At 40.1% G+C, this 21,719-nt stretch overlaps 1 protein-coding gene across 4 annotated transcripts in view; it reads right to left on the bottom strand.

Annotated features, from left to right (window-relative positions):
• osbpl9 (oxysterol binding protein-like 9) overlaps positions 1-21,719 on the bottom strand; it is a 90,012-nt gene that overhangs the window by 22,872 nt on the left and 45,421 nt on the right. For 2 of the 4 annotated variants that reach the window (XM_061977786.2, XM_061977788.2), the window contains 5 exons: positions 19,681-19,776; positions 9,690-9,737; positions 9,160-9,189; positions 9,018-9,068; positions 8,629-8,667 (listed from right to left, as the gene is read on the bottom strand). In XM_061977786.2, coding sequence (XP_061833770.2) covers positions 8,629-8,667; positions 9,018-9,068; positions 9,160-9,189; positions 9,690-9,737; positions 19,681-19,776 — 264 coding nt within the window. Of the gene's footprint in view, positions 1-8,628; positions 8,668-9,017; positions 9,069-9,159; positions 9,190-9,689; positions 9,738-19,680; positions 19,777-21,205; positions 21,534-21,719 lie in introns of those variants that run through there. The other 2 variants (XM_061977791.2, XM_061977787.2) reach the window with 2 other exon arrangements.

Consider the following 21,719-nt stretch of genomic DNA (forward strand, 5'->3'; position numbering starts at 1 on the left):
GGGTGCATGGGAGTTTGCCCAACCAGTCTACATATGCTTTGTGGACTTAGAGAAGGCATTCGACCGTGTACCCCGGGAAGTCCTGTGGGGAGTGCTCAGAGAGTATGGGGTAACGGACTGTCTGATTGTGGCTGTCCGCTCCCTGTATGATCAGTGTCAGAGCTTGGTCCGCATTGCCGGCAGTTAGTCGGACCCGTTTCCAGTGAGGGTTGGACTCCGCCAAGGCTGCCCTTTGTCACCGATTCTGTTCATAACTTTTATGGACAGAATTTCTAGGCGCAGCCAGGGCGTTGAGGGTATCTGGTTTGGTGGATGTAGGGTTAGGTCTCTGCTTTTTGCAGATGATGTGGTCCCGATGGCTTCATCTGGCCAAGATCTTCAGCTCTCACTGGATTGGTTCACAGCCGAGTGTGAAGCGACTGGGATGGGAATCAGCACCTCCAAGTCCGAGTCCATGGTTCTCACCCGGAAAAGGGTGGAGTGCCATCTCCGGGTTGCGGAGGAGACCCTGCCCCAAGTGGAGGAGTTCAAGTACCTCGGAGTCTTGTTCACGAGTGAGGGAAGAGTGGATCGTGAGATCGACAGGCGGATCGGTGCGGCGTATTCAGTAATGCGGACGCTGTATCGATCCGTTGTGGTGAAGAAGGAGCTGAGCCGGAAGGCAAAGCTCTCAATTTACCGGTCGATCTACGTTCCCATCCTCACCTATGGTCATGAGCTTTGGGTTATGACTCAAAGGACAGGATCACGGGTACAAGCGGCCGGAATGAGATTCCTCCGCCGGGTGGCGGGGCTCTCCCTTAGAGATAGGGTGAGAAGCTCTGTCATTCGGGGGGAGCTCAAAGTAAAGCCGCTGCTTCTCCACATCGAGAGGAGCCAGATGAGGTGGTTCGGGCATCTGGACAGAATGACAACCTATGGAGGTGTTTCGGGCACGTTCGACCGGTAAGAGGGCACGAGGGAGACCTAGGACACGTTGGGAATACTATCTCTCCCGGCTGGCCTAGGATCCCCCGGGAGGAGCTGGACGAAGTGGCTGGGGAGACGGAAGTCTGGGCTTCCCTGCTTAGGCTGCTGCCTCCGCGACTCGACCTCAGATAAGCGGAAGAAGATGGATGGATGGATGGAAGTTAACGTAAATATGTTATATTAATGTGTGGCCGGAATAATTAAATATTGTAAAAGTGTGCATCAATGTACCAATATTAGTTATTGCATGTTATTTAAAAATGTTAACTTCTATTAATGATTATTGTGATCTTGTGTTTAACTTTCCTGTTTTTGTTGCTGTGCATAATAATCAAGGAGGAGGACTTGGACAACAGAGCAAAGATAAATGACACAAAACATGTATATACGAGTATGGATGATCATTTAAAAACAAAGTATTTTTATAACCTATAAAAATTTATTAACTCATGTGTCTAATTGCTTGGATTACCTCACCCTTAATAGACTACCTCACGTCCGGCTCAGTAAATGAGTGGTTGTCAAGGCAGTGTCTGTTCTCAATGTGTACTCTGCGCCGTTTAGGCTTTCTCAAAGAAAAATGCCCCATGCTCGCGTGTTTTTTGGCTGTACAAACCGTTCAAACCACGAAAAGGATAAACGTTTCTTCAGAGTACCTTGAGAGATAATCAAGAAGGGTAGATGATTTATCGGGGAGAGTCTTGACACCAATTTTCTTGACCCAGCCACACACAAAGAAGTTGTAGGCCTCCAGGCTTTTCCAAGTCTTCTGTTTTGTTGTACGTATATAATGATGTCTGGAGTACCAGATAGTTCGATTTGTCTAGGAACTCCACCTACGGATATCACTCGACCAATCTTTTTTAGATAAAGTGTAGCTATATTCCATTAGATAATACATTTTTTTGCTTGTATCAGCTTTTTGCAGGAAGATCTAGGCCCCTTGTGTACTCAGAAAGTTTGTGCGCTGCTTCCTGCACAACAGCAATCTTGGCTTGGTTGACCACCACTGTTTTTCACATCCAGGAAGAAGTCACGTGACGGAATACTAGCAATGGGTTCTGCTGTTGTGTAATTGGGACCTGCAAAAGTCCCTAAAATGTGGCGCAAGTCCGCCATTGTAGTACGTGATGTGATGACACCGTAGTCAATAAGCTTATTTTTTTCTATCCTCTTGCTGTGGGGCATTCATCCTCCACTGTCGCCATTTGTAATACAAAGTAGCGTACAACTTGTATCTGTCAGTAGACTCACTATAAAATCGCTAAAAACTACACCAAAAGATGACAGGCAGAAGACACTGTCTAAGTGGAGCCACAGAAATAAGACTGCCCACAAAACAGAACATCTTGAAGAGATTGTCAGAAAGGGACTTGAAGATGGTCTGTAAAACATTAAATTTTAGACCAAACATCCTCCATTCATGTTATGTTGTGAATGTACAAAAAAAATCCTATTTTTGACCCCTTCAATGCGCTTTATAATCCGATGAGCCTTTTTTATGAATATACTATGCACCTAATGTGACGCCCTATGGTCAGAAAAATATGGTAACTAAATTCATGGACTGCTGCACAGCCACCTTGGAACACACACACACACCACTAAATCTCGTGATGCCTTCAAACAACCACACTACAACATCCTGTAATGCACATGAATTATGCCCCTCACACAAGTCACAGGAGGAGTAACAAACGCGCTACAATAAGTAAAATAACTGAGTTGCAAAGATGCAACATATAAGCTGAAAAACGTTTTTTTCTTTGTTGTTGTTTTAACCCTATTGCATCAGACATATCGAAATATCATAGTTATCCTGAACCATGTCACATATCGTTTCGCATTGTGAGGTACCCTGAGATTCCTAGCCCGAGATACAACATTGTTTAATATTACATCGAAAGACAATCAATTGACAATCAAAAGTCGATGGAGGGTTTAAGCTTTTAACACACTAGCTTTCTGTCTTACAAGAAAGAAACCATAGATACACCAATAATAGATAAACACAGAGGATTGTTTTGCACATTAAAGGCACAGCGGCCCTAAAAAGGTCTATTTAGCACACAGCTTATACCATAAAATGTGCAGATAGACAGACAACATTCACACTCACACACGAGCGCCAATTTAGCGTTGCCAATCAACCTATCCCCAGGTGCATGTTTTTGGAGTAAGCCAGAGGGAACCCACGCAGTCACGGGGGGAACATGCTCCACACAGAAAGACCCCGAGCCCGGGGATCGAACCCAGGACCTTCTTATTTGTTATATAATAATATTGTTCTGGCTACTTAAGAGCCATATTATTTTTATTGGAGTGTTTAAATATGTTTATCATCTACGGTTTTGATTTGTAAAAGTTATTTTAAGGATAAAGGAAATAAATTGTGTGTTGGGCACTTCCTGTTATATTGGTTCGAGTACGGATTGATCCATTTTTTGTCTAAGTGAGCACAGCCTGTAGGTTCAATGTGCACAATTGAATATCTTAGTTGCTCAGACAATAATGTGTTTCTACAAGTTTAGATTGGGGAATATCATCTTTTAATAGAGAAAGACCTTAATGTTTCTTGTTTTCATAGAGGAACATAAGCTAGCTAGTGCTAGATTGATTCTCCAGTAAATGAGCAGTGTCACTTTATCAAAGTGTTAATAATCACGATTTTACTATCATTTCAATTTAAATTGGCAATACCGACCGTAGGAAGTTTTACTGCGGTTTATCTTTATACAGTTTATCGTTAAATACCTATGTGCAGACTATGAGATACTGGGAATCTATCATCAAGATCCACACTAGAAGTACACATCAATGCACTAACTCTGTCAAATTTAGCTTCTTTTTTTTTTTTACAAAGCTCAGATATTTGAGAATACATACTCATGAAGCCATGAGTTTTGGTTAAAAGTTTTTTGGTGATATTCAAAGATGCTTCAAAATCCAACTGCAGAAAGGCTTGCCCCAAGCGTTACTCAATGTGGAAGTATTTGACCTCTTGTTCTCAAATCATATAAGGACAGTCACAGTTCCCAAATTCACACATTAAAATAGTTTCACATCCTGGTCCTTTTGTTACAACTTTGGAAAACAAGAACACTAAACACTATCAGTAGATGGAACATGCAAAAGGATGTTTGGCATCTGCATAGGCAGTAAAGTGCTGGCTGGATGGCTCCACAGCAGGATAGGTCAATAAGCAGGCAGTGTGTATGGAAACTACAAACCCCGTTTCCATATGAGTTGGGAAATTGTGTTAGACGTAAATATAAACGGAATGCAATGATTTGCAAATCATTTTCAACCCATATTGAGTTGAAAATGATACAAAGACAACATATTTGATGTTCAAACTGATAAACATTTTTTTGTTATTATTAATTAACTTTAGAATTTGATGCCCGCAACACGTGACAAAGAAGTTGGGAAAGGTGGCAATAAATACTGATAAAGTTGAGGAATACTCATCAAACACTTATTTGGAACATCCCACAGGTGTGCAGGCTAATTGGGAACAGGTGGGTGCCATGATTGGGTATAAAAACTGCTTCCCAAAAAATGCTCAGAAAGAAAGGATGGGGCGAGGTACACCCCTTTGTCCACAATTGCGTAAGCAAAAAGTCAAACAGTTTAAGAACAACATTTCTCAAAGTGCAATTGCAAGAAATGTAGGGATTTCAACATCTACGGTCCATAATATCATCAAAAGGTTCAGAGAATCTGGAGAAATCACTCCACGTAAGCAGCATGGCCGGAAACCAACATTGAATGACCTTTGATCCTTCAGATGGCACTGTATCAAAAACAGACATCAATCTATAAAGGATATCACCACATGGGCTCAGGAACACTTCAGAAAACCACTGTCACTAAATACAGTTGGTGGCTACATCTGTAAGTGCAAGTTAAAGCTCTACAATGCAAAGCGAAAGCCATTTATCAACAACATCCAGAAACGCCGCCGGCTTCTCTGGGCCCGAGATCATTTAACCCGAGATCATCTAAGATTGACTGATGCAAAGTGGAAAAGTGTTCTGTGGTCTGACGAGCCCACATTTCAAATTGTTTTTGGAAATATTCGACATCGTGTCATCCGGACCAAAGGGGAAGCAAACCATGCAGACTGTTATCGACGCAAAGTTCAAAAGCCAGCACCTGTGATGGTATGGGGGTGCATTAGTGCCCAAAGCATGGGTAACTTACACATCTGTGAAGGCACCATTAATGCTGAAAGGTACATACAGGTTTTGGAACAACATATGCTGCCATCTAAGCGTCGTCTTTTGCATGAACGCCCCTGCTTATTTCAGCAAGACAATGCCACATTCAGCACGTGTTACAACAGCGTGGCTTCGTAAAAAAACAGTGCGCGTACTTTCCTGGCCTGCCTGCAGACCAGACCTGTCTCCCATCGAAAATGTGTGGCGCATTATGAAGCGTAAAATAGACCGCGGAGACCCCAGACTGTTGAACGACTGAAGCTCTATATAAAACAAGAATGGGAAGGAATTCCACTTTCAAAGCTTCAACAATTAGTTTCCTCAGTTCCCAATCGTTTATTGAGTGTTGTTAAAAGAAAAGGTGATGTAACACAGTGGTGAACATGCCCTTTCCCAATTACTTTGGCACGTGTTGCAGCCATGAAATTCTAAGTTAATTATTATTTGCAAAAAAAAATAAAGTTTATGAGTTTCAACATCAAATATCTTGTCTTTGTAGTGCATTCAATTGAATATGGGTTGGAAAGGATTTGCAAATCATTGTATTCCGTTTATATTTACATCTAACACAATTTCCCAACTCATATGGAAACGGGGTTTGTACATATATAGTGCATTCATTGACTCCAATTAGATAGGTGAAGTGAAGTGCAACATTCTCATGCAAGCACATATACAGTTGTGGTCAAAAGTTTTCATACACTTGTGAAGGACATAATGTCATGGCTGTCTTGATTTTCCAATCATTTCTACAACTCTTATTTTTTTGTGATAGAGTGATTGGAGCACATACTTGTTGGTCACAAAAAAACATTCATGAGGTTCGGTTGTTTTATTAATTTATTATGGGTCTACTGAAAATGTGACCAAATCTGCTGGATCAAAAGTATACATACAGCAACATACATTATCAATTTTGGTGATGTAGAAAAGTTACAATCAAATCAAATTAGCTTCATGGCATGGTCTCTTAACTTCAAGTGAGTGATTGTGATTGACGACAACTGTTGACTTCTCTGAGCCCATTTAAATAGGGCTCATGTGATGCAGTCATTAGACTCGGTTACAAACGCGACAATGGGAAAGTCAAAGGAACTCAGCACAGATCTGAAAAAATGAATGATTGACTTGAACAAGTCAGGAAAGTCACTTCAAAGCAGCTTAAGGTCCCAAGAGCAACGGTGCAGACAATTGTTCGTAAGTATAAAGTGCATGGCACAGTTTTGTCACTGCCACGATCAGGAAGAAAACGCAAGCTATCACCTGCTGCTGATAGAAAATTGGTCAGGATGATCAAGAGTCAACCGAGAACCACCAAAAAGCCGGTCTGCAATGAATTGGAAGCTGCTGGAACACAGGTGTCAGTGTCAAGTGTGTTTTGCATCGCCATGGACTGAGAGGCTACCATGCAAGAAGGAAGCCCTTGCTCCAGAAGCGACACCTTAAGGTGGGGCTGGGCGATATATCGATACACACGATATATCGCGGGTTTGTCTCTGTGCGATATAGAAAATGACTATCGTGATATTCGAGTATATGTTCTCACGCAGTTGCTTTTAGCTGCTGGCATTACACTACAGGCTCTCCTCGCTCTTTCCTGTGTCTCCTTCTCACAGACAGACTAGCGCATCTTCTTACACGTCACATACTGTCACGACATACGTCACATACGTATACGCCCTCGCGCAGCAAAGAGGTAGCAGCATGGGTAACGTTAGCTGTGATGCTAGTGGTGATACGAGAGAAAGAAGGTGCGAATCTGGTAACAAATGAAGGAATAATGAATTCCCCCAAAAAACAGCAGGGGGTCCATCGTCTGGCGGTGGTTTGGCTTCAAGTGGGAATATGTCGAACAGACAAACGTAATTTGTCAAGTGTGGGGCGAAAGCGTTGCTATAAAAAGTAGCATTACTGCTAATATCATCATTATCATAATTTCATCATTTGAAAGTTACCCGCTTGAGAATTAACTGTGCTTAATCCGCACGTCAACATCTCCGTTCGATACCACGCCAACAAAATGCCGAGGCAACCATTTCCACATCAACACCGTATGAAAAAAAAACGACATAAGGAGATATCGTCCGCCAGAACCTACCACATAGCGAAGGACGTACACAATTGGATTTCCTATTATGCAGTTAATTTTTATTTCATCATGCACAAAAGTGCACTTTATTTGTTTTAAACTATTGTAGTGGCGTTCTGTACAAAAAGTGCACTTTAATTTAGTGTTGTTTTGATTTGTCATCTTGAGGACATCATGCACAAAAGTGCACTAATAGCTTGTTTTAAAATGTCTCTGACAATCTTGCACGTTCTGTTTTGAAATGACATGAATGTTTGTGCCACTGCTTAATAACTGTTTAATAAATGCAGTTTTGGTAAATTGACTTAGTTGTGATTTCCCGCTCTGCATGAAAGTTTAAAATGAGCATATATTAATGCAGTATGAACAAGAATGTTTTAATGTAGACACATAGAATCATCATACTGCTGTGATTATATGCATCAAGTGTTCATTCAAGGCTAAGGTAAAAAAATCGCGATATATATCGTGTATCGCGATATGGCTAAAAATATCAAGATATTAAAAAAAGGCCATATCGCCCAGCCCTACCTTAAGGCTTGTCTAAAGTTTGCTGCTGATCACATGGCCAAAGATAAGACCTTCTGGAGGAAAGGCCTTTCCAAAGTCCTGACTTAAACCCCATTGAGAACATGTGGACAATGCTGAACAAACAAGTCCATGTCAGAAAACCAACAAATTTAGCTGAACTGCACCAATTTTGTCAAGAGGAGGGGTCACAAATTCAACTGGAAGCTTGCGGATGGCTACCAAAAGCGCCTTATTGGTAGTCACTTGCCAAGGGACATGTAACCAAATATTAACATTGCTGTATGTATACTTTTGACCCAGCAGATTTGGTCACATTTTCAGTAGACCCATAATAAATTCATAACAGAACCAAACTTCATGAATGTTTTTGTGACAAACAAGTATGTGCTCCAATCACTCTATCACAAAAAATAAGAGTTGTAGAAATTATTGGAAACTCAAGACAGCCATGATATTATGTTCTTTACAACTGTATGTAAACTTTTGACCACGACTGTATATGAACACACAATGCACATTATTATCACATAAATTTTAACACATACAAACATATTGATAAAGAATAGTTCCCAACCACTGCTAAAAGACTACAATCAAATAAAATCAGGAAGTTGTTTAGAAGATCAAGAGGAAACTGTGGCAGATGTGAGAAAAAAGCTTGAGATGGACAAAAATCTCCGTATCAGATTTCATGCACTAACAGAGATCCAATTGTATCCGCTTTCCTACAGTGTGAAGTGAATCAAGCGGGAAAAGGAAAGTTAGCGGTTTCTTTGATTTTAATCCTTGCCATGTGACAGAGAATGTTAAACTTACTATAAGTCCGTTTGCGTGTTGCTGTTCGTTACTTTGGTCCTTGAAATTTTAAGAAGACAATGTTAGACTATTTGCTTAGGTAGGATCATGATTACATATGTACCAACTTGCCACATGAAGTAATCATTTCATCACATTACTAAATCCATAGCTTTCATCACAAGTACAGATTGGACAGAATCGTTGTAATAGTTGATCTTGTTTTACATATTTTCAAAAGAAGAAATTTACATGTGATGAAATGATAACTGGGCTATATCCTCATTGGCCACTGACCCAAGTAGCAGACATAAGCTGGGAACTACCCCAGGAATAAAACACAGATAACACAGTCAACACTGATATGATGATCCACACAAACAGCATGCGAGCAAAGATAATACACGTACCTTGGCAATTTGCAGCAGAACAATACAGTGCTTGATGGACTCTACCATACTCTGTGAAGACCAACACAGAAATGAAATAAATCAGCAGGAAGGGACTTCAAAACTGAAAAGCAGGAAGGAAGGTGTGTCAAGTCCAACTTACACAAGTAGTCTCTTTCAAATGTTCTATTTTCTGAAAAACAAAAGGAAAATGCAGTAAAATTGTACATATAGAAATATAGTCAGAATACACATTTGCTTACAATAAATGTGTTTAATCTCCACTGTTATTTATGGTAGGAATGTTCCTTTGACCTTGGAAATGTGGGGAGGCTGTTTATTGTGTTAGAAAGACAGCTACTGAAAAACAAATTTTTATATGCCCAAATATTCCAATGAAAACAAATTACAATTAGGTCAAACAAAACAAAATATTACTTTTACAAATACTGTAGATTTAATTAAAGTGGTCAACTGTATGCTGAGTTTGTCTTAACACATGTTATGCCTTTGCTTTATTAATGACTTGAAAACTAATTGCTTAAACCTGTCTTTATAAAATGAACATGCCCGTCACCCTGACAGCTATAATCGCTAAATTCTTGAAGGGTTAAACCGCTCCTTATGATGCTCAGTGGCCAGAACAGAGATAGCTTAAATACAAGGACAGTGCGCAGTACTACTGGTACTTACTCTGCGTGATTCATCCTCTTTGCAATCTTTGATCTTGTCATCAAATAGCTGTGAGAAATGATAGAAAACACAATGAGAAAAAGGCTGCATTGACTGATTGAATTTGGAATGCTATTCTTTGTGCTAGTGAAAAATACTGTGCAAGATGTTCTAATAATATTGTTTTAATAAGGCTTCTGCAACACCAATATTTAATTTTAAAGTACCAGTATAATAGAAAAATAAATGCTGCTTATATATATGCTGTATTAGATGCTGTTAAACCATACCCAAATATAATTCTAACCTGCAAAGTACGTTAAAATACCATCGAAACCTCCAAATTTCAAATGGCCATTTTGAATATTCCGCTCCAAAAGACTGCGGCAATTTTCGTAGATTTGAGATCTGAGGACGTCATTGTGGGAACTGCCCTGAAACAGCAGACCAGCTATACTGCAAATACGCAAACATGGGGACGAGATATGCTGTTTGTCATTCACAATCCCTATGTAAGACCAGAACACATATGTTTACTTTTTTATGCATTCTGATTCGTAAATAAACGTTTGCAAATGTGAGTAACAATGCAGTCAATGGAGGCTCCTCTATTCCGCCCAGAAATCCCTCTAAACATCCATCCAAAAACAGCCAAAAATATTCCATTTACATCTCGTAATCTGAATATTAGTGATATTGTTATTATAAGCACAAACTCAGACAAACTATTTTAGTGGAAATTTTATCGCACCCCACTAGCTTATGCTGCTGTATTGTTGACACAAATAGTGAGCCGGCCGGTGTCCTGCAGCTGCTTCTGCTTCACCTCTCAACTAAATTGGTAAAAGTTAATTCTAAATTATAAATAATGCCTCTCACCTGGATAGAAGAGGAATGGCCGAGAGGCTGGTCAAATTTGCCATCCAATTTAGTTCAAGAAACTGGGGAAAAAGACGCTTTCTTGCGGTACTTTTAATCTTCGAGATTATTGACGTATTATTATTGCTTTCTTGCGCACGCACACACACACAGACACACACTATAAGACGATACTTTTTACCTAAACTTTGAACCCTGCGGCTTATAAAACAAAGCGGCTAATTTATGGATTTTTCTTTTTCTTCGCTAACGGCGATAACAAAAATGTGAATCGATATAAACTACATCAATATAGCACTTTTTTCTACAAACTCAAAGCACTTTACATAGTAAAACCATTATCTATATCTTTAAGCTACAATTAAACCAGTGTGGGTGGCACTGGGAGCAAGCGTCTTGCCCAACGACACAACGGCAGTGACTCGCATGGCGCATACGGGGATCGAACTTGAAATCCTCAAGTTGCTGGCACGGCGCTCCCAATAATTTTATTAAATAAAAAACAGGCAAAAACACTTAGAGGGTGTTTAATTGTTTGTAGTATGGCGCCATCTTTTGAACGAATTCCCTCACTGCAGGTGCTGCAGTGCCTTTCCATTTATTGGTAATGTTTTTTTTAAAGTTTTTTATTTCAACTAGCGTGCTCAGTCTTTTAGCCGTCCATAGCGTTTCTAATCGTATGGATTCTTTATTCATCAATCTAAGCAATATTTGTACGTTTTACAGTATAACTAAAACCGTTTATACTTACGAAACCGTCCCATGTGTGGTGTCTATAGGAGTGTTCTCATGCATATTTGTACGTGCAATCGGAATGTAACGGCGCTAGCGTCGTTAGCATTACCTAATATGCAAACAACGTTTACGAGTGTCTGTTAGTATTATTACCTTACAAGGACATTCTTTATGTATTGTTTTAGTTCAACAAATTCCTCAGTAAATTCCCCAAGAAGTTACTGTGGACTTACTGTATGTAGTCCGTTTAACCGATTGGAGAGCGAGCTTTCGCAGCTGATGGGTCCATGTCGGTGACTTATGTTTTGTTTGGTGAGCCATTTGTAAATTGTTCTTTGAGTGCAATAAGAAAAGTCCAAGGTTTAATGCCTTTTAATTTATAGTTTAACCCTGTAAAATTGTTCTTTGACTGTGAGTTTTTAATGTAGTGTAAGATTTTCTGTTAAAATAAAGCCAATATTGGAATTTTTTGTAGTTCCCTTAATTTGAAAAAGTATCAAAATGTATCAATATACATTTTGGTACTAAATGATTGGTATTTGGACAATCCCAGCAGGGACAAACATTATCATCGGCGCATATCAAGTTTCAAATACCATCTTAAAGCGAAAGACGTACTCGAGGATGGCGCAGATAGTATGAATGCGACATCGACAACAAGCAGAGGAGAATGCTACGCTTGTAGTTTACCTGCGTCAATGTAGTCAACAAAAGTGATACAGTTAAACATATGCCTTTGCTAAACGGACAGCCACTTAATATCTGTGAAGACCAAGTGCTGCATGAAGATGTCATTCATATCACCACAGCTGATATGTCGTACAATACTTTGGAGAGGCACAATTACGGATACACCAACAGTACTACACAAACAAAAGCATCGAGTTGCAACTACTGGCTGAATGTGAATTTATTTTGCTTCTTGGAGAACATTGGACATCTGTAAATGATCTCAACGAGCTAGGGTCACATTGTACCAAAATGGATCAGCATTATCATCTGAAGAGGTAAACAAGGTTGTTTGTTTAAACAACTGGTTAAACTACAGAAGAGTAAATACAGATTTAAATACGTTAAGTTGTTTATGAGTGCGTTTTCTACATTATCAATTAGTAACTGTATCTTGTGTGCAATATATACAGTATATGTGCAAAATTCTGTGTGTTCAGACAATTAAAATTTTTGTGGAAGAGAGGTTTCTTAACCGCTGACAGTTTCGGCTGACACTTCAATGTAATGTAGAATACTTGTAAGAAACGTATTTTTTATTTGTCGCCATAGAGGCGAGGATTAGCTAGCTAGCCATGTCTTAAAGCACCTCTTCCGGTGGGCGTTTCAGTGTTAAAACTTCACCTTTATCGTTAGATTTTAAGCCAAAATGCGTCCGTTCTCCCTTTTATGTCTACAGACATTGTCTGTTTTTAAGTACTCCGTGATTGTGAGCTACCGAACATGCTCGTCTACTTGTAAACCAGCAATGACACGACGTGACGATGACGGGGGCGCGGGGGAGTGGGGGACTGTTTTTTTTCAGAGGCGGTATAGTACAGAATTTGATTCATTAGTATCGCGGTGCTATACTAATACCGGTATACCGTACAAACCTAATATACATATATTTATTAATATACATATACAATGAGACAATTAACTGGTGAAAATGAACAAGTTAACTCATGTGATTAATCACAAACAATTATCAAGATAAAAAATTATAACAAAATATAATCATGTTCACATTTAGATTAATTATGCAATTTATCTTGACCGTACAAGCACTTTTACCCTAACCACTATACGGTCAGTGATCAGCTCAACGCACACGTCAGTACACAAATGAGTGAGGAAGCTCCGACTGGTGTGCTCGCTGTAGAATTCCACTCCAAAATATAGGCGGAAAAAACTTTAGATAAAACTGTTACAAAGTTTTGTGCGAATAAATGACATGTAAAACATTTAGAAAAATTACTGTATGACATTCTGACAATAAAATTGCATTTGTGCACTGGTATTAGGGTCTTTTCTTAAGCTAATTTTAATTAAGCAAGCGAGTAATTACCTGTAAATAATCATGATCATTTCTAATTCCAAAATGTGATTAAAAAAAATATTCATTTGACTGCACTACTATATAGATATGCAACCCTTTTGCTGTATTTTTCCATTTGTCCTCGTCTTTTTTGTTTATTGCAATTCATAATTGTACTGTACCGCCAGCAAATGAAAAAGGAACTGCAGATATTCGGTACGGCTCTACACTGAACCAAAGTTTTCTACAAACCCCGTTTCCATATGAGTTGGGAAATTGTGATGGATGTAAATATAAAAGGAATACAATGATTTGCAAATTCTTTTCAACCCATATTCAATTGAATGCACTACAAAGACAAGATATTTGATGTTCAAACTCATAAACTTTATTTTTTTTTTGCAAATAATAATTAACTTAGAATTTCATGGCTGCAACACGTGCCAAAGTAGTTGGGAAAGGGCATGTTCACCACTGTGTTACATGGCCTTTCCTTTTAACAACACTCAGTAAACATTTGGGAACTGAGGAGACACATTTTTAAGCTTCTCAGGTGGAATTATTTCCCATTCTTGCTTGATGTACAGCTTAAGTTGTTCAACAGTCCGGGGGTCACCGTTGTGGTATTTTAGGCTTCATAATGCGCCACACATTTTCAATGGGAGACAGGTCTGGACTACAGGCAGGCCAGTCTAGTACCCGCACTCTTTTACTATGAAGCCACGTTGATGTAACACGTGGCTTGGCATTGTCTTGCTGAAATAAGCAGGGGCGTCCATGGTAACGTTGCTTGGATGGCAACATATGTTGTTCCAAAACCTGTATGTACCTTTCAGCATTAATGGCGCCTTCACAAATGTGTAAGTTACCCATGTCTTGAGCACTAATACACCCCCACACCATCACAGATGCTGGCTTTTCAACTTTGCGCCTATAACAATCCGGATAATGGGTTGTACTTGTATAGCGCTTTTCTACCTTCAAGGTACTCAAAGCGCTTTGACACTACTTCCACATTTACCCATTCACACACACATTCACACACACTGATGGAGGGAGCTGCCATGCAAGGCGCTAACCAGCACCCATCAGGAGCAAGGGTGAAGTGTCTTGCTCAGGACACAACGGACATGACGAGGTTGGTACTAGGTGGGGATTGAACCAGGGACCCTTGGGTTGCGCACGGCCACTCTACCGCCGCGCCGTCCCTGGATGGTTCTTTTCCTCTTTAGTCCGGAGGACACGACGTCCACAGTTTCAAAAAACAATTTGAAATGTGGACTTGTCAGACCACATAACACTTTTCCACTTTGTATCAGTCCATCTTAGATGAGCTCAGGCCCAGCGAAGCCCACGGCGTTTCTGGGTGGTTTTCGCCTTGCATAGGAGAGTTTTAACTTGCACTTACAGATGTAGCGACCAACTGTAGTTACTGACAGTGGGTTTCTGAAGTGTTCCTGAGCCCATGTGGTGATATCCTTTACACACTGATGTCGCTTGTTGATGCAGTACAGCCTGAGGGATCGAAGGTCACGGGCTTAGCTGCTTACGTGCAGTGATTTCTCTAGATTCTCTAAACCCTATGATGATATTACGGACTGTAGATGGTGAAATCTCTAAATTCCTTGCAATAGCGGGTTGAGAAAGGTTTTTCTTAAACTGTTCAACAATTTTCGCACGCATTTGTTGACAAAGTGGTGACCCTCGCCCCATCCTTGTTTGTGCTGGAATCTACTTTTATACCCAATCATGGCACCCACCTGTTCCCAATTTGCCTGTTCACCTGTGGGATGTTCCAAATAAGTGTTTGATGAGCAGTCCTGAACTTTATCAGTATTTATTGCCACCTTTCCCAACTTCTTTGTCACGTGTTGCTGGCATCAAATTCTAAAATTAATGATTATTTGCAAAAAAAAAAAGTTTATCAGTTTGAACATCAAATATGTTGTCTTTGTAGCATATTCAATTGAATATGGTTTGAAAATGATTTGCAAATCATTGTATTCCGTTTATATTTACATCTAACACAATTTCCCAACTCATATGGAAACGGGGTTAGTAACTCAAAATGTTGATTACAATACATATACCGTTAAACCTCTGATATGTATACAAATTAGGGCTGTCAAACGATTCAAATATTTAAATCACAATTAATCACATTTTGTTCATAGTTAACTCAATTAATCGCAGATATATATAATTTTTCATCTTTAATAAGTTTACCCTAGACAGATAACTTTCAAGTTTTAACACCATGAAAGGACAATTAATTTGCTTTAAATAAATGTGTTTTAAGCATTATGCCATTTAAACAGCTCAACACAAAAAGGACAAACATGATTTTATGACAATTTTCAGAAAAATTGCCTACTGTGTGTTATGTATTTTGTAGAAATACAGAATTTATATTCCTGCTTTAGGAGCACTTACACTCGGAGGAGGAGCTACACTTCAGTTTCACGCATAAATAACACAAAATGTTGATTGTTAGGATCATGCTTCCATTGTCAAAGATGTTTTTGTAATATCCATCCATCCATTTTCTACCACTAGTCCCTTGTGGGGTCACAGGGGGCTGGAGCCTATCCCAACTGTAATCTGTGATATTTCTACCTGAATAAATGCTTCTGATATTTTGTATACTACATGTTGTACAAGATAACGGTCTTCATATCTCTGCATGGCAATGTTTTAATAAAATGTAATATTGAGCCTGCTAATCATTTTGTAATTGAAGACTCAACCAGAACATGTTATAAAATTGACACAATATTTGAGCGAGCCAGGATTTTTTCCCCCAAAAGTATTAAACTACAAATGAAAGTGAAGCAAAAAATGTATATTAACATTACAAATTACAGCACGAGGAACCGGGCTGTTTATGATAACTATTGCAAGTTAAAATGCAAAGCTAACATATTTTTCTTATACAGTAGGCTTTTTACCTGGAGCAGACATAGAGAATGATGATGTCGCTGTTATCAATATCACCAAATGTTAACGTCATTTCTTCCCCGTGTTGTTGGCTGCAGTCGAGTCGCTAAAGGCGGTGTTTTTCAACCTTTTTTGAGCCAAGGCACATTTTTTGCGTTGAATAAATCCGAAGGCACACCACCAGCAGACGTCATTAAAAAAGGAAACTCAGTTGACAGTAAAAAGTCGTTGTCGCAATTGTTGGATATGACTTTAAACCATAACCAAGCATGCATCACTATAGCTCTTGTCTCAAAGTAGGTGTACTTTCACCACCTGTCACATCACGCCCTGACTTATTTGGAGTTTATTGCTGTTTTCCTGGGTGTATTGTTTTAGTTTTTGTCTTGCGCTCCTATTTTAATGGCTTTTTCTCTTTTTTTGGTATTTTCCTGTAGCAGTTTCATGTTTTACCTTTCAGCTATATTTCCCGCATCTACTTTGTTTTAGCAATCAAGAAGATTTTGGTTGTTTTTATCCTTCATTGTGGGGACATTGTTGATTGTCATGTCATGTTCGGATGTACTTTGTGGACGCCGTCTTTGCGCCACAGTAAGTCTTTGCTGTCGTCCAGCATTCTGTTTTTGTTTACTTTGCAGCCAGTTCAGTTTTAGTTTTGTTCTGCATAGCCATCCCTAAGCTTCAATACCTTTTCTTAGGGGCACTAACCTTTTGTTTATTTTTGGTTTAAGCATTAGATACTTTTTTACCTGCACGCTGCCTCCCGCTGTTCCCGACATCTACAAAGCAATTAGCTACCGGCTACCACCTACTGATATGGAAGAGTATTACACGGTTACTCTGCCGAGCTCTAGACAGCACCGACACTCAACAACAACACATCATTTGCAGACTATAATTACCGTATTTTCCGCACTATTAGCCGCACCTAAAAACCACAAATTTACTCAAAAGCTGACAGTGCGGCTTATAACCCGGTGCGCTTTATATATGGATTAATATTAAGATTCATTTTCATAAAGTTTCGGTCTCGCAACTACGGTAAACAGCCGCCATCTTTTTTCCCCATAGAAGAGGAAGTGCTTCTTCTTCTACGCAAGCAACCGCCAAGGTAAGCACCCGCCCCCATAGAACAGGAAGCGCTTCTTCTTCTACTGTAAGCAACCACCCGCCCACGTAGAAGAAGAAGAAGAAGCGCGCGGATATTACGTTTCATTTCCTTTGTGTGTTTACATCTGTAAAGACCACAAAATGGCTCCTACTAAGCGACAGGTTTCCGGTTCATGAAAAGACGCAATCTCTCCATCCGCACACGGACTACTATTTCACAGCAACTGCCTAAAGACTTTCAAGAAAAGCTGGCTACTTTCCGTGCATATTGTAAAAACAAGATAGCTGAAAAAAAGATCCGGCCAGAGAACATTATCAACATGGACGAGGTTCCACTGACTTTTGATATTCCTGTGAACCGCACTGTGGATACAACGGGAGCACGTACGGTGAATATTCGCACCACAGGGAATGAGAAGTCATCCTTCACTGTGGTTCTAGCTTGCCATGCTAATGGCCAGAAACTTCCACCCATGGTGATATTCAAAAGGAAGACCTTGCCAAAAGAGACCTTTCCAGCCGGCGTCATCATAAAAGCTAACTCGAAGGGATGGATGGATGAAGAAGAAAAAGAAAAAGATGAGCGAGTGGTTAAGGTAAGTTTACGCGAAGAGGCCGGGTGGCTTTTTTCACGCAGCTCCGTCCATGTTGATATACGACTCCATGTGCGCCCACATCACGCTGGTTTTTAATATATTATTAAAGTTTGACTGACCTATCTGACTGTTTTTTTGACATTCCTTTAGCGCAGTTAGATGCGGCTTATAACACGGGGCGGCTTATAGGTGGACAAAGTTTTGAAATATGCCGTTCATTGAAGGCGCGGCTTATAACCCAGGGCGGCTTATGGTGCGGAAAATACGGTACTGGTTTGCAAAAAACATTTTTAACCCAAATAGGTGAAATTAGATAATTTCCCACGGCACACCAGACTGTATCTCATGGCACGCTAGTGTGCCGCGGCACAGTGGTTGAAAAACAGTGGCTAAAGGTGCCAAATGCAGGAGTTGCAGCTGTACATCTAACTTGGCTGCACTCTTCAGCCATGAGAACAATCCTCATGTTGGAAGTATTCCCGTTACTTGCCTAGATTTTTACGTCACAAATACTGCAGCCAGCGATATCTGCATTGGCATCGCATTTGGAAAAGATGAGACACATTTTAGAGCGTCTTCTATTTGGCATGGTTGGGTTTTTGCCATTAAACATTGATGGGTTGCAAGATTACTAAGAGCATGTCCGCTTCAAAATAGACGTTTTTTTCTCAAGTGCTAGCAAGTACTCGCTACTCGCGAGGACTAATTAAAACAGACGTGACGTCACGGGCAACCCAGGCACCGAAACATGGCACCGCTGGATCTTACGCGAATCGGCTGGTTTCGGTCCGTGCCACAAAAGTACCGCGGTGCCCACCCCTAGTGACAAAGCATGATCGTAATGTAAGAAATGTTCATTTTGTAAATGCAGTTAATGTATAGCGTAGCGCTTTTATTTTGAAGCCTTAAAAGTGTGTGATTGGTTTGACAAAGTGTCTTGACATGTTTTGATGTCGGATCGACAGTTTGCAATACAAAAGTCTCCTTTCGACCTCCTGCCGACCGTCTTTTGTTTCTGTTAAACTTTTATGTCATCTTACTGACTAAACCAGTCACAGTAACAATCTAAATGTTATGTTATCACTGCACCTTAACCGTAATCTGAACACGGAAGTGAAGCACCACCCACAGGTGTTTGCTGCAGTGATGCCAAAGCGAAAAAGAGTCCTTTCTTGTAGGGAAAACAATTTGCCATGGCTTTAAACCTGATATTTCCATAAGGTCGGCGACTTCCTTTATTCCATTTCTGCTCGCTTGTGGCTCATGAATAACAAGTGAACTGCAGCCAAGTTCCCCCTGCTACGGCACTGCCCGAGGGTCAAAATGGACGCGTGTGCGTATCGGCCGTTAAAAAAAATGTGTCCCGTTATTGAAATTTATAGTTAAGGCGTTATCACGTTAACTTTGACAGTCCTAATATAAATACACATTAAACACCTATAATTGTATTTTAGTTGTGAAAAATATTGTATGATAGTATAATGATTGCCTCAGAATGTAAATGTATTACTCAATAAGACACCTAGAATGTACATGAATAAAACATTTGGGATTTGCATTATGAACTATAAAACATTGAATATCAAAAGTATGTGAATGTCCCTACTTGTTTACTTTCCATACAACCTCTTTGACATGTTTTGCAATCAAGAAAAAAACAGTGAAACATGAAAACCAGGTAAGAAAATTAAATTAAGGCAATAAATGTTCACAAAAACTGTTCTACCTTTAACTGGTCAATCAGAATTTGTAGGTAGGCGTCAGCTTCTGCAAGTTTTCTGTCGAAGTCTTGGACACTGGGGACAAATCCTGTCTCGGCCTCCTGAGATTGGAACAACAAATGAAAAAGTTAATAGTGCAGCCGTAATAAAAGTAAGTCAACCGCCATGCTAAAAAATACCAGAGTAATGTTTGCAATTTGTGTCATGGTCACAAACTCTTTGTAAACACACATCATGGCAGCCAGTAACATCAACACAGTTTAGGAGAATTTTCCAGCAAATGGTCAACATATGAGCACCATTGTTTACAGCCTTTCCTATACAACTGGCTAAAAGGTCTGTCAGTCTGCCTGGGATTTGTGTATTCAGACTTCAACAAAATGAATGAATGCAACCAAAACTGGAGAGCAAATGACTGCATGCAGAAAATTGTTGCTTGATTAAAAACAGACTCAATGCAGGCACAGCTAGGGGCAAACTAATTTCACAATAGCTGTTAAAAACGCAATTAGTCGACAAGTGGCAGAAAAGATTAAGCATCTGGCTGGGCTCACCCAGATGGCCAGAACAAACAAGTAGACAAAAGCAATAACAGTGGAGAAAAAGCTGATTTATGTATTCACAAGACAAGACTTCCCCACAAAAAAGAAAGAAAATTAAACTACAGAGATGACTTTAACATCAAGGTGGACAGTTCAACAGGATGAACAACACACGAGAGTCTGTGGACAGGCCACTTAAAACACAGCACTTCTCAACATGGAATCCAATCAAGTTTTGACCAAACCTTATGGGCTGATATGCCTGTTCTGATTTTGCTCTGTTGCTCAGTCCTACTGTATTGTGGACCTGAAGGGCCTTTTCCTCTTGCTTGAGACCATCTCATTGGAATGTGAAGAAAGGCCATGAAGAACCAAAACCTTGCCACCAGCATGTGATCTAATTGTAAAAAAATACACTGGCTTTATAGAGAACAACATCTGCGAGCTCAACCTCTATCAAGCTTCAGTCAATTGGCCAAACCTCTTTAAAAAGGAGCAAAGGTGTGTTCACGGTCAGCATGACCGTAGGATCCTGAGCGAAAATAAACTACATTTTGGTCAAATTAACACCCACTACAACCATTATCAAATTGCAGTTTAGTATTGGACTATATGTGAATCACACAGTAGTTTTGATTTGACATTTAATCAGCTGAAAACTTCTGAGCTGCTGTCTTTCCACAATAAGAAACATTGCATGTTTTGCTGAGGCAACCAAAAATGTCACATGCTTCCGTCTTCACGGTTCCATGATATAATCCCTCCCAATAATTTTCACGAGAGATGATGCATCCCTCTGTGCTTTAGAGACGCTTACAAAGTGACACAAACCCTTATAACTAAAGCAGTCTGGACAAACAACACCTCCCCCGCCCCCTTCTCCTTTTTATTTGCCTTTCCATTCTGAGTGACCCACTTTAAGAGAGGAAAAAGCTTCTGTGCCAGGTAATAAAGTTACTGTAGTGCAGTGTGTGTTTGTCTTACTCACGTCGTGCCTTGCTCGAATAGACATGCTGAGCTAAGATATGCACATCTTGTCCATCAGGCCAATTGATGCACGTTCTTTCCTCTGCCTCTCGTGCTCTTTCATTTTAAGCAGACAAAACATACAAGTCTGGTGACGTTACTGTCCTTCCTCGCTCCTACGCCTCACAGGAACAACAAACCCTGCTCTCTACCGCAGTGCAACACTATTAAGTGCAACAACCTTTAGACCTAGTAAGCCATACAGCCACGGTTGATCTTGTCTTATCGGTTATCAGCAGGGCGTTTAGTACAAGGCAGACAGAGCAGAGTTAATCCAGGACCCTGCCCTGGCAGGAAAGACACACTTCCTCTCACGCAGGCAGAAGAGAAAACACACAAAAGCAGCAAATGCTGACTGGGGCAAGCATCAACGCCTGCTCCCATTGGCTGAGGGCAGATGGCGGGGCACCAGTTTGGTTGAGCCATAAGCATCAGTAAGCAGCTCTCAGATTGGAAGGAGTGGGTCACATGATGCA

Source organism: Nerophis lumbriciformis, linkage group LG18 (assembly GCF_033978685.3).
Source record: "Nerophis lumbriciformis linkage group LG18, RoL_Nlum_v2.1, whole genome shotgun sequence".
NCBI classification, from domain to species: domain Eukaryota; kingdom Metazoa; phylum Chordata; class Actinopteri; order Syngnathiformes; family Syngnathidae; genus Nerophis; species Nerophis lumbriciformis.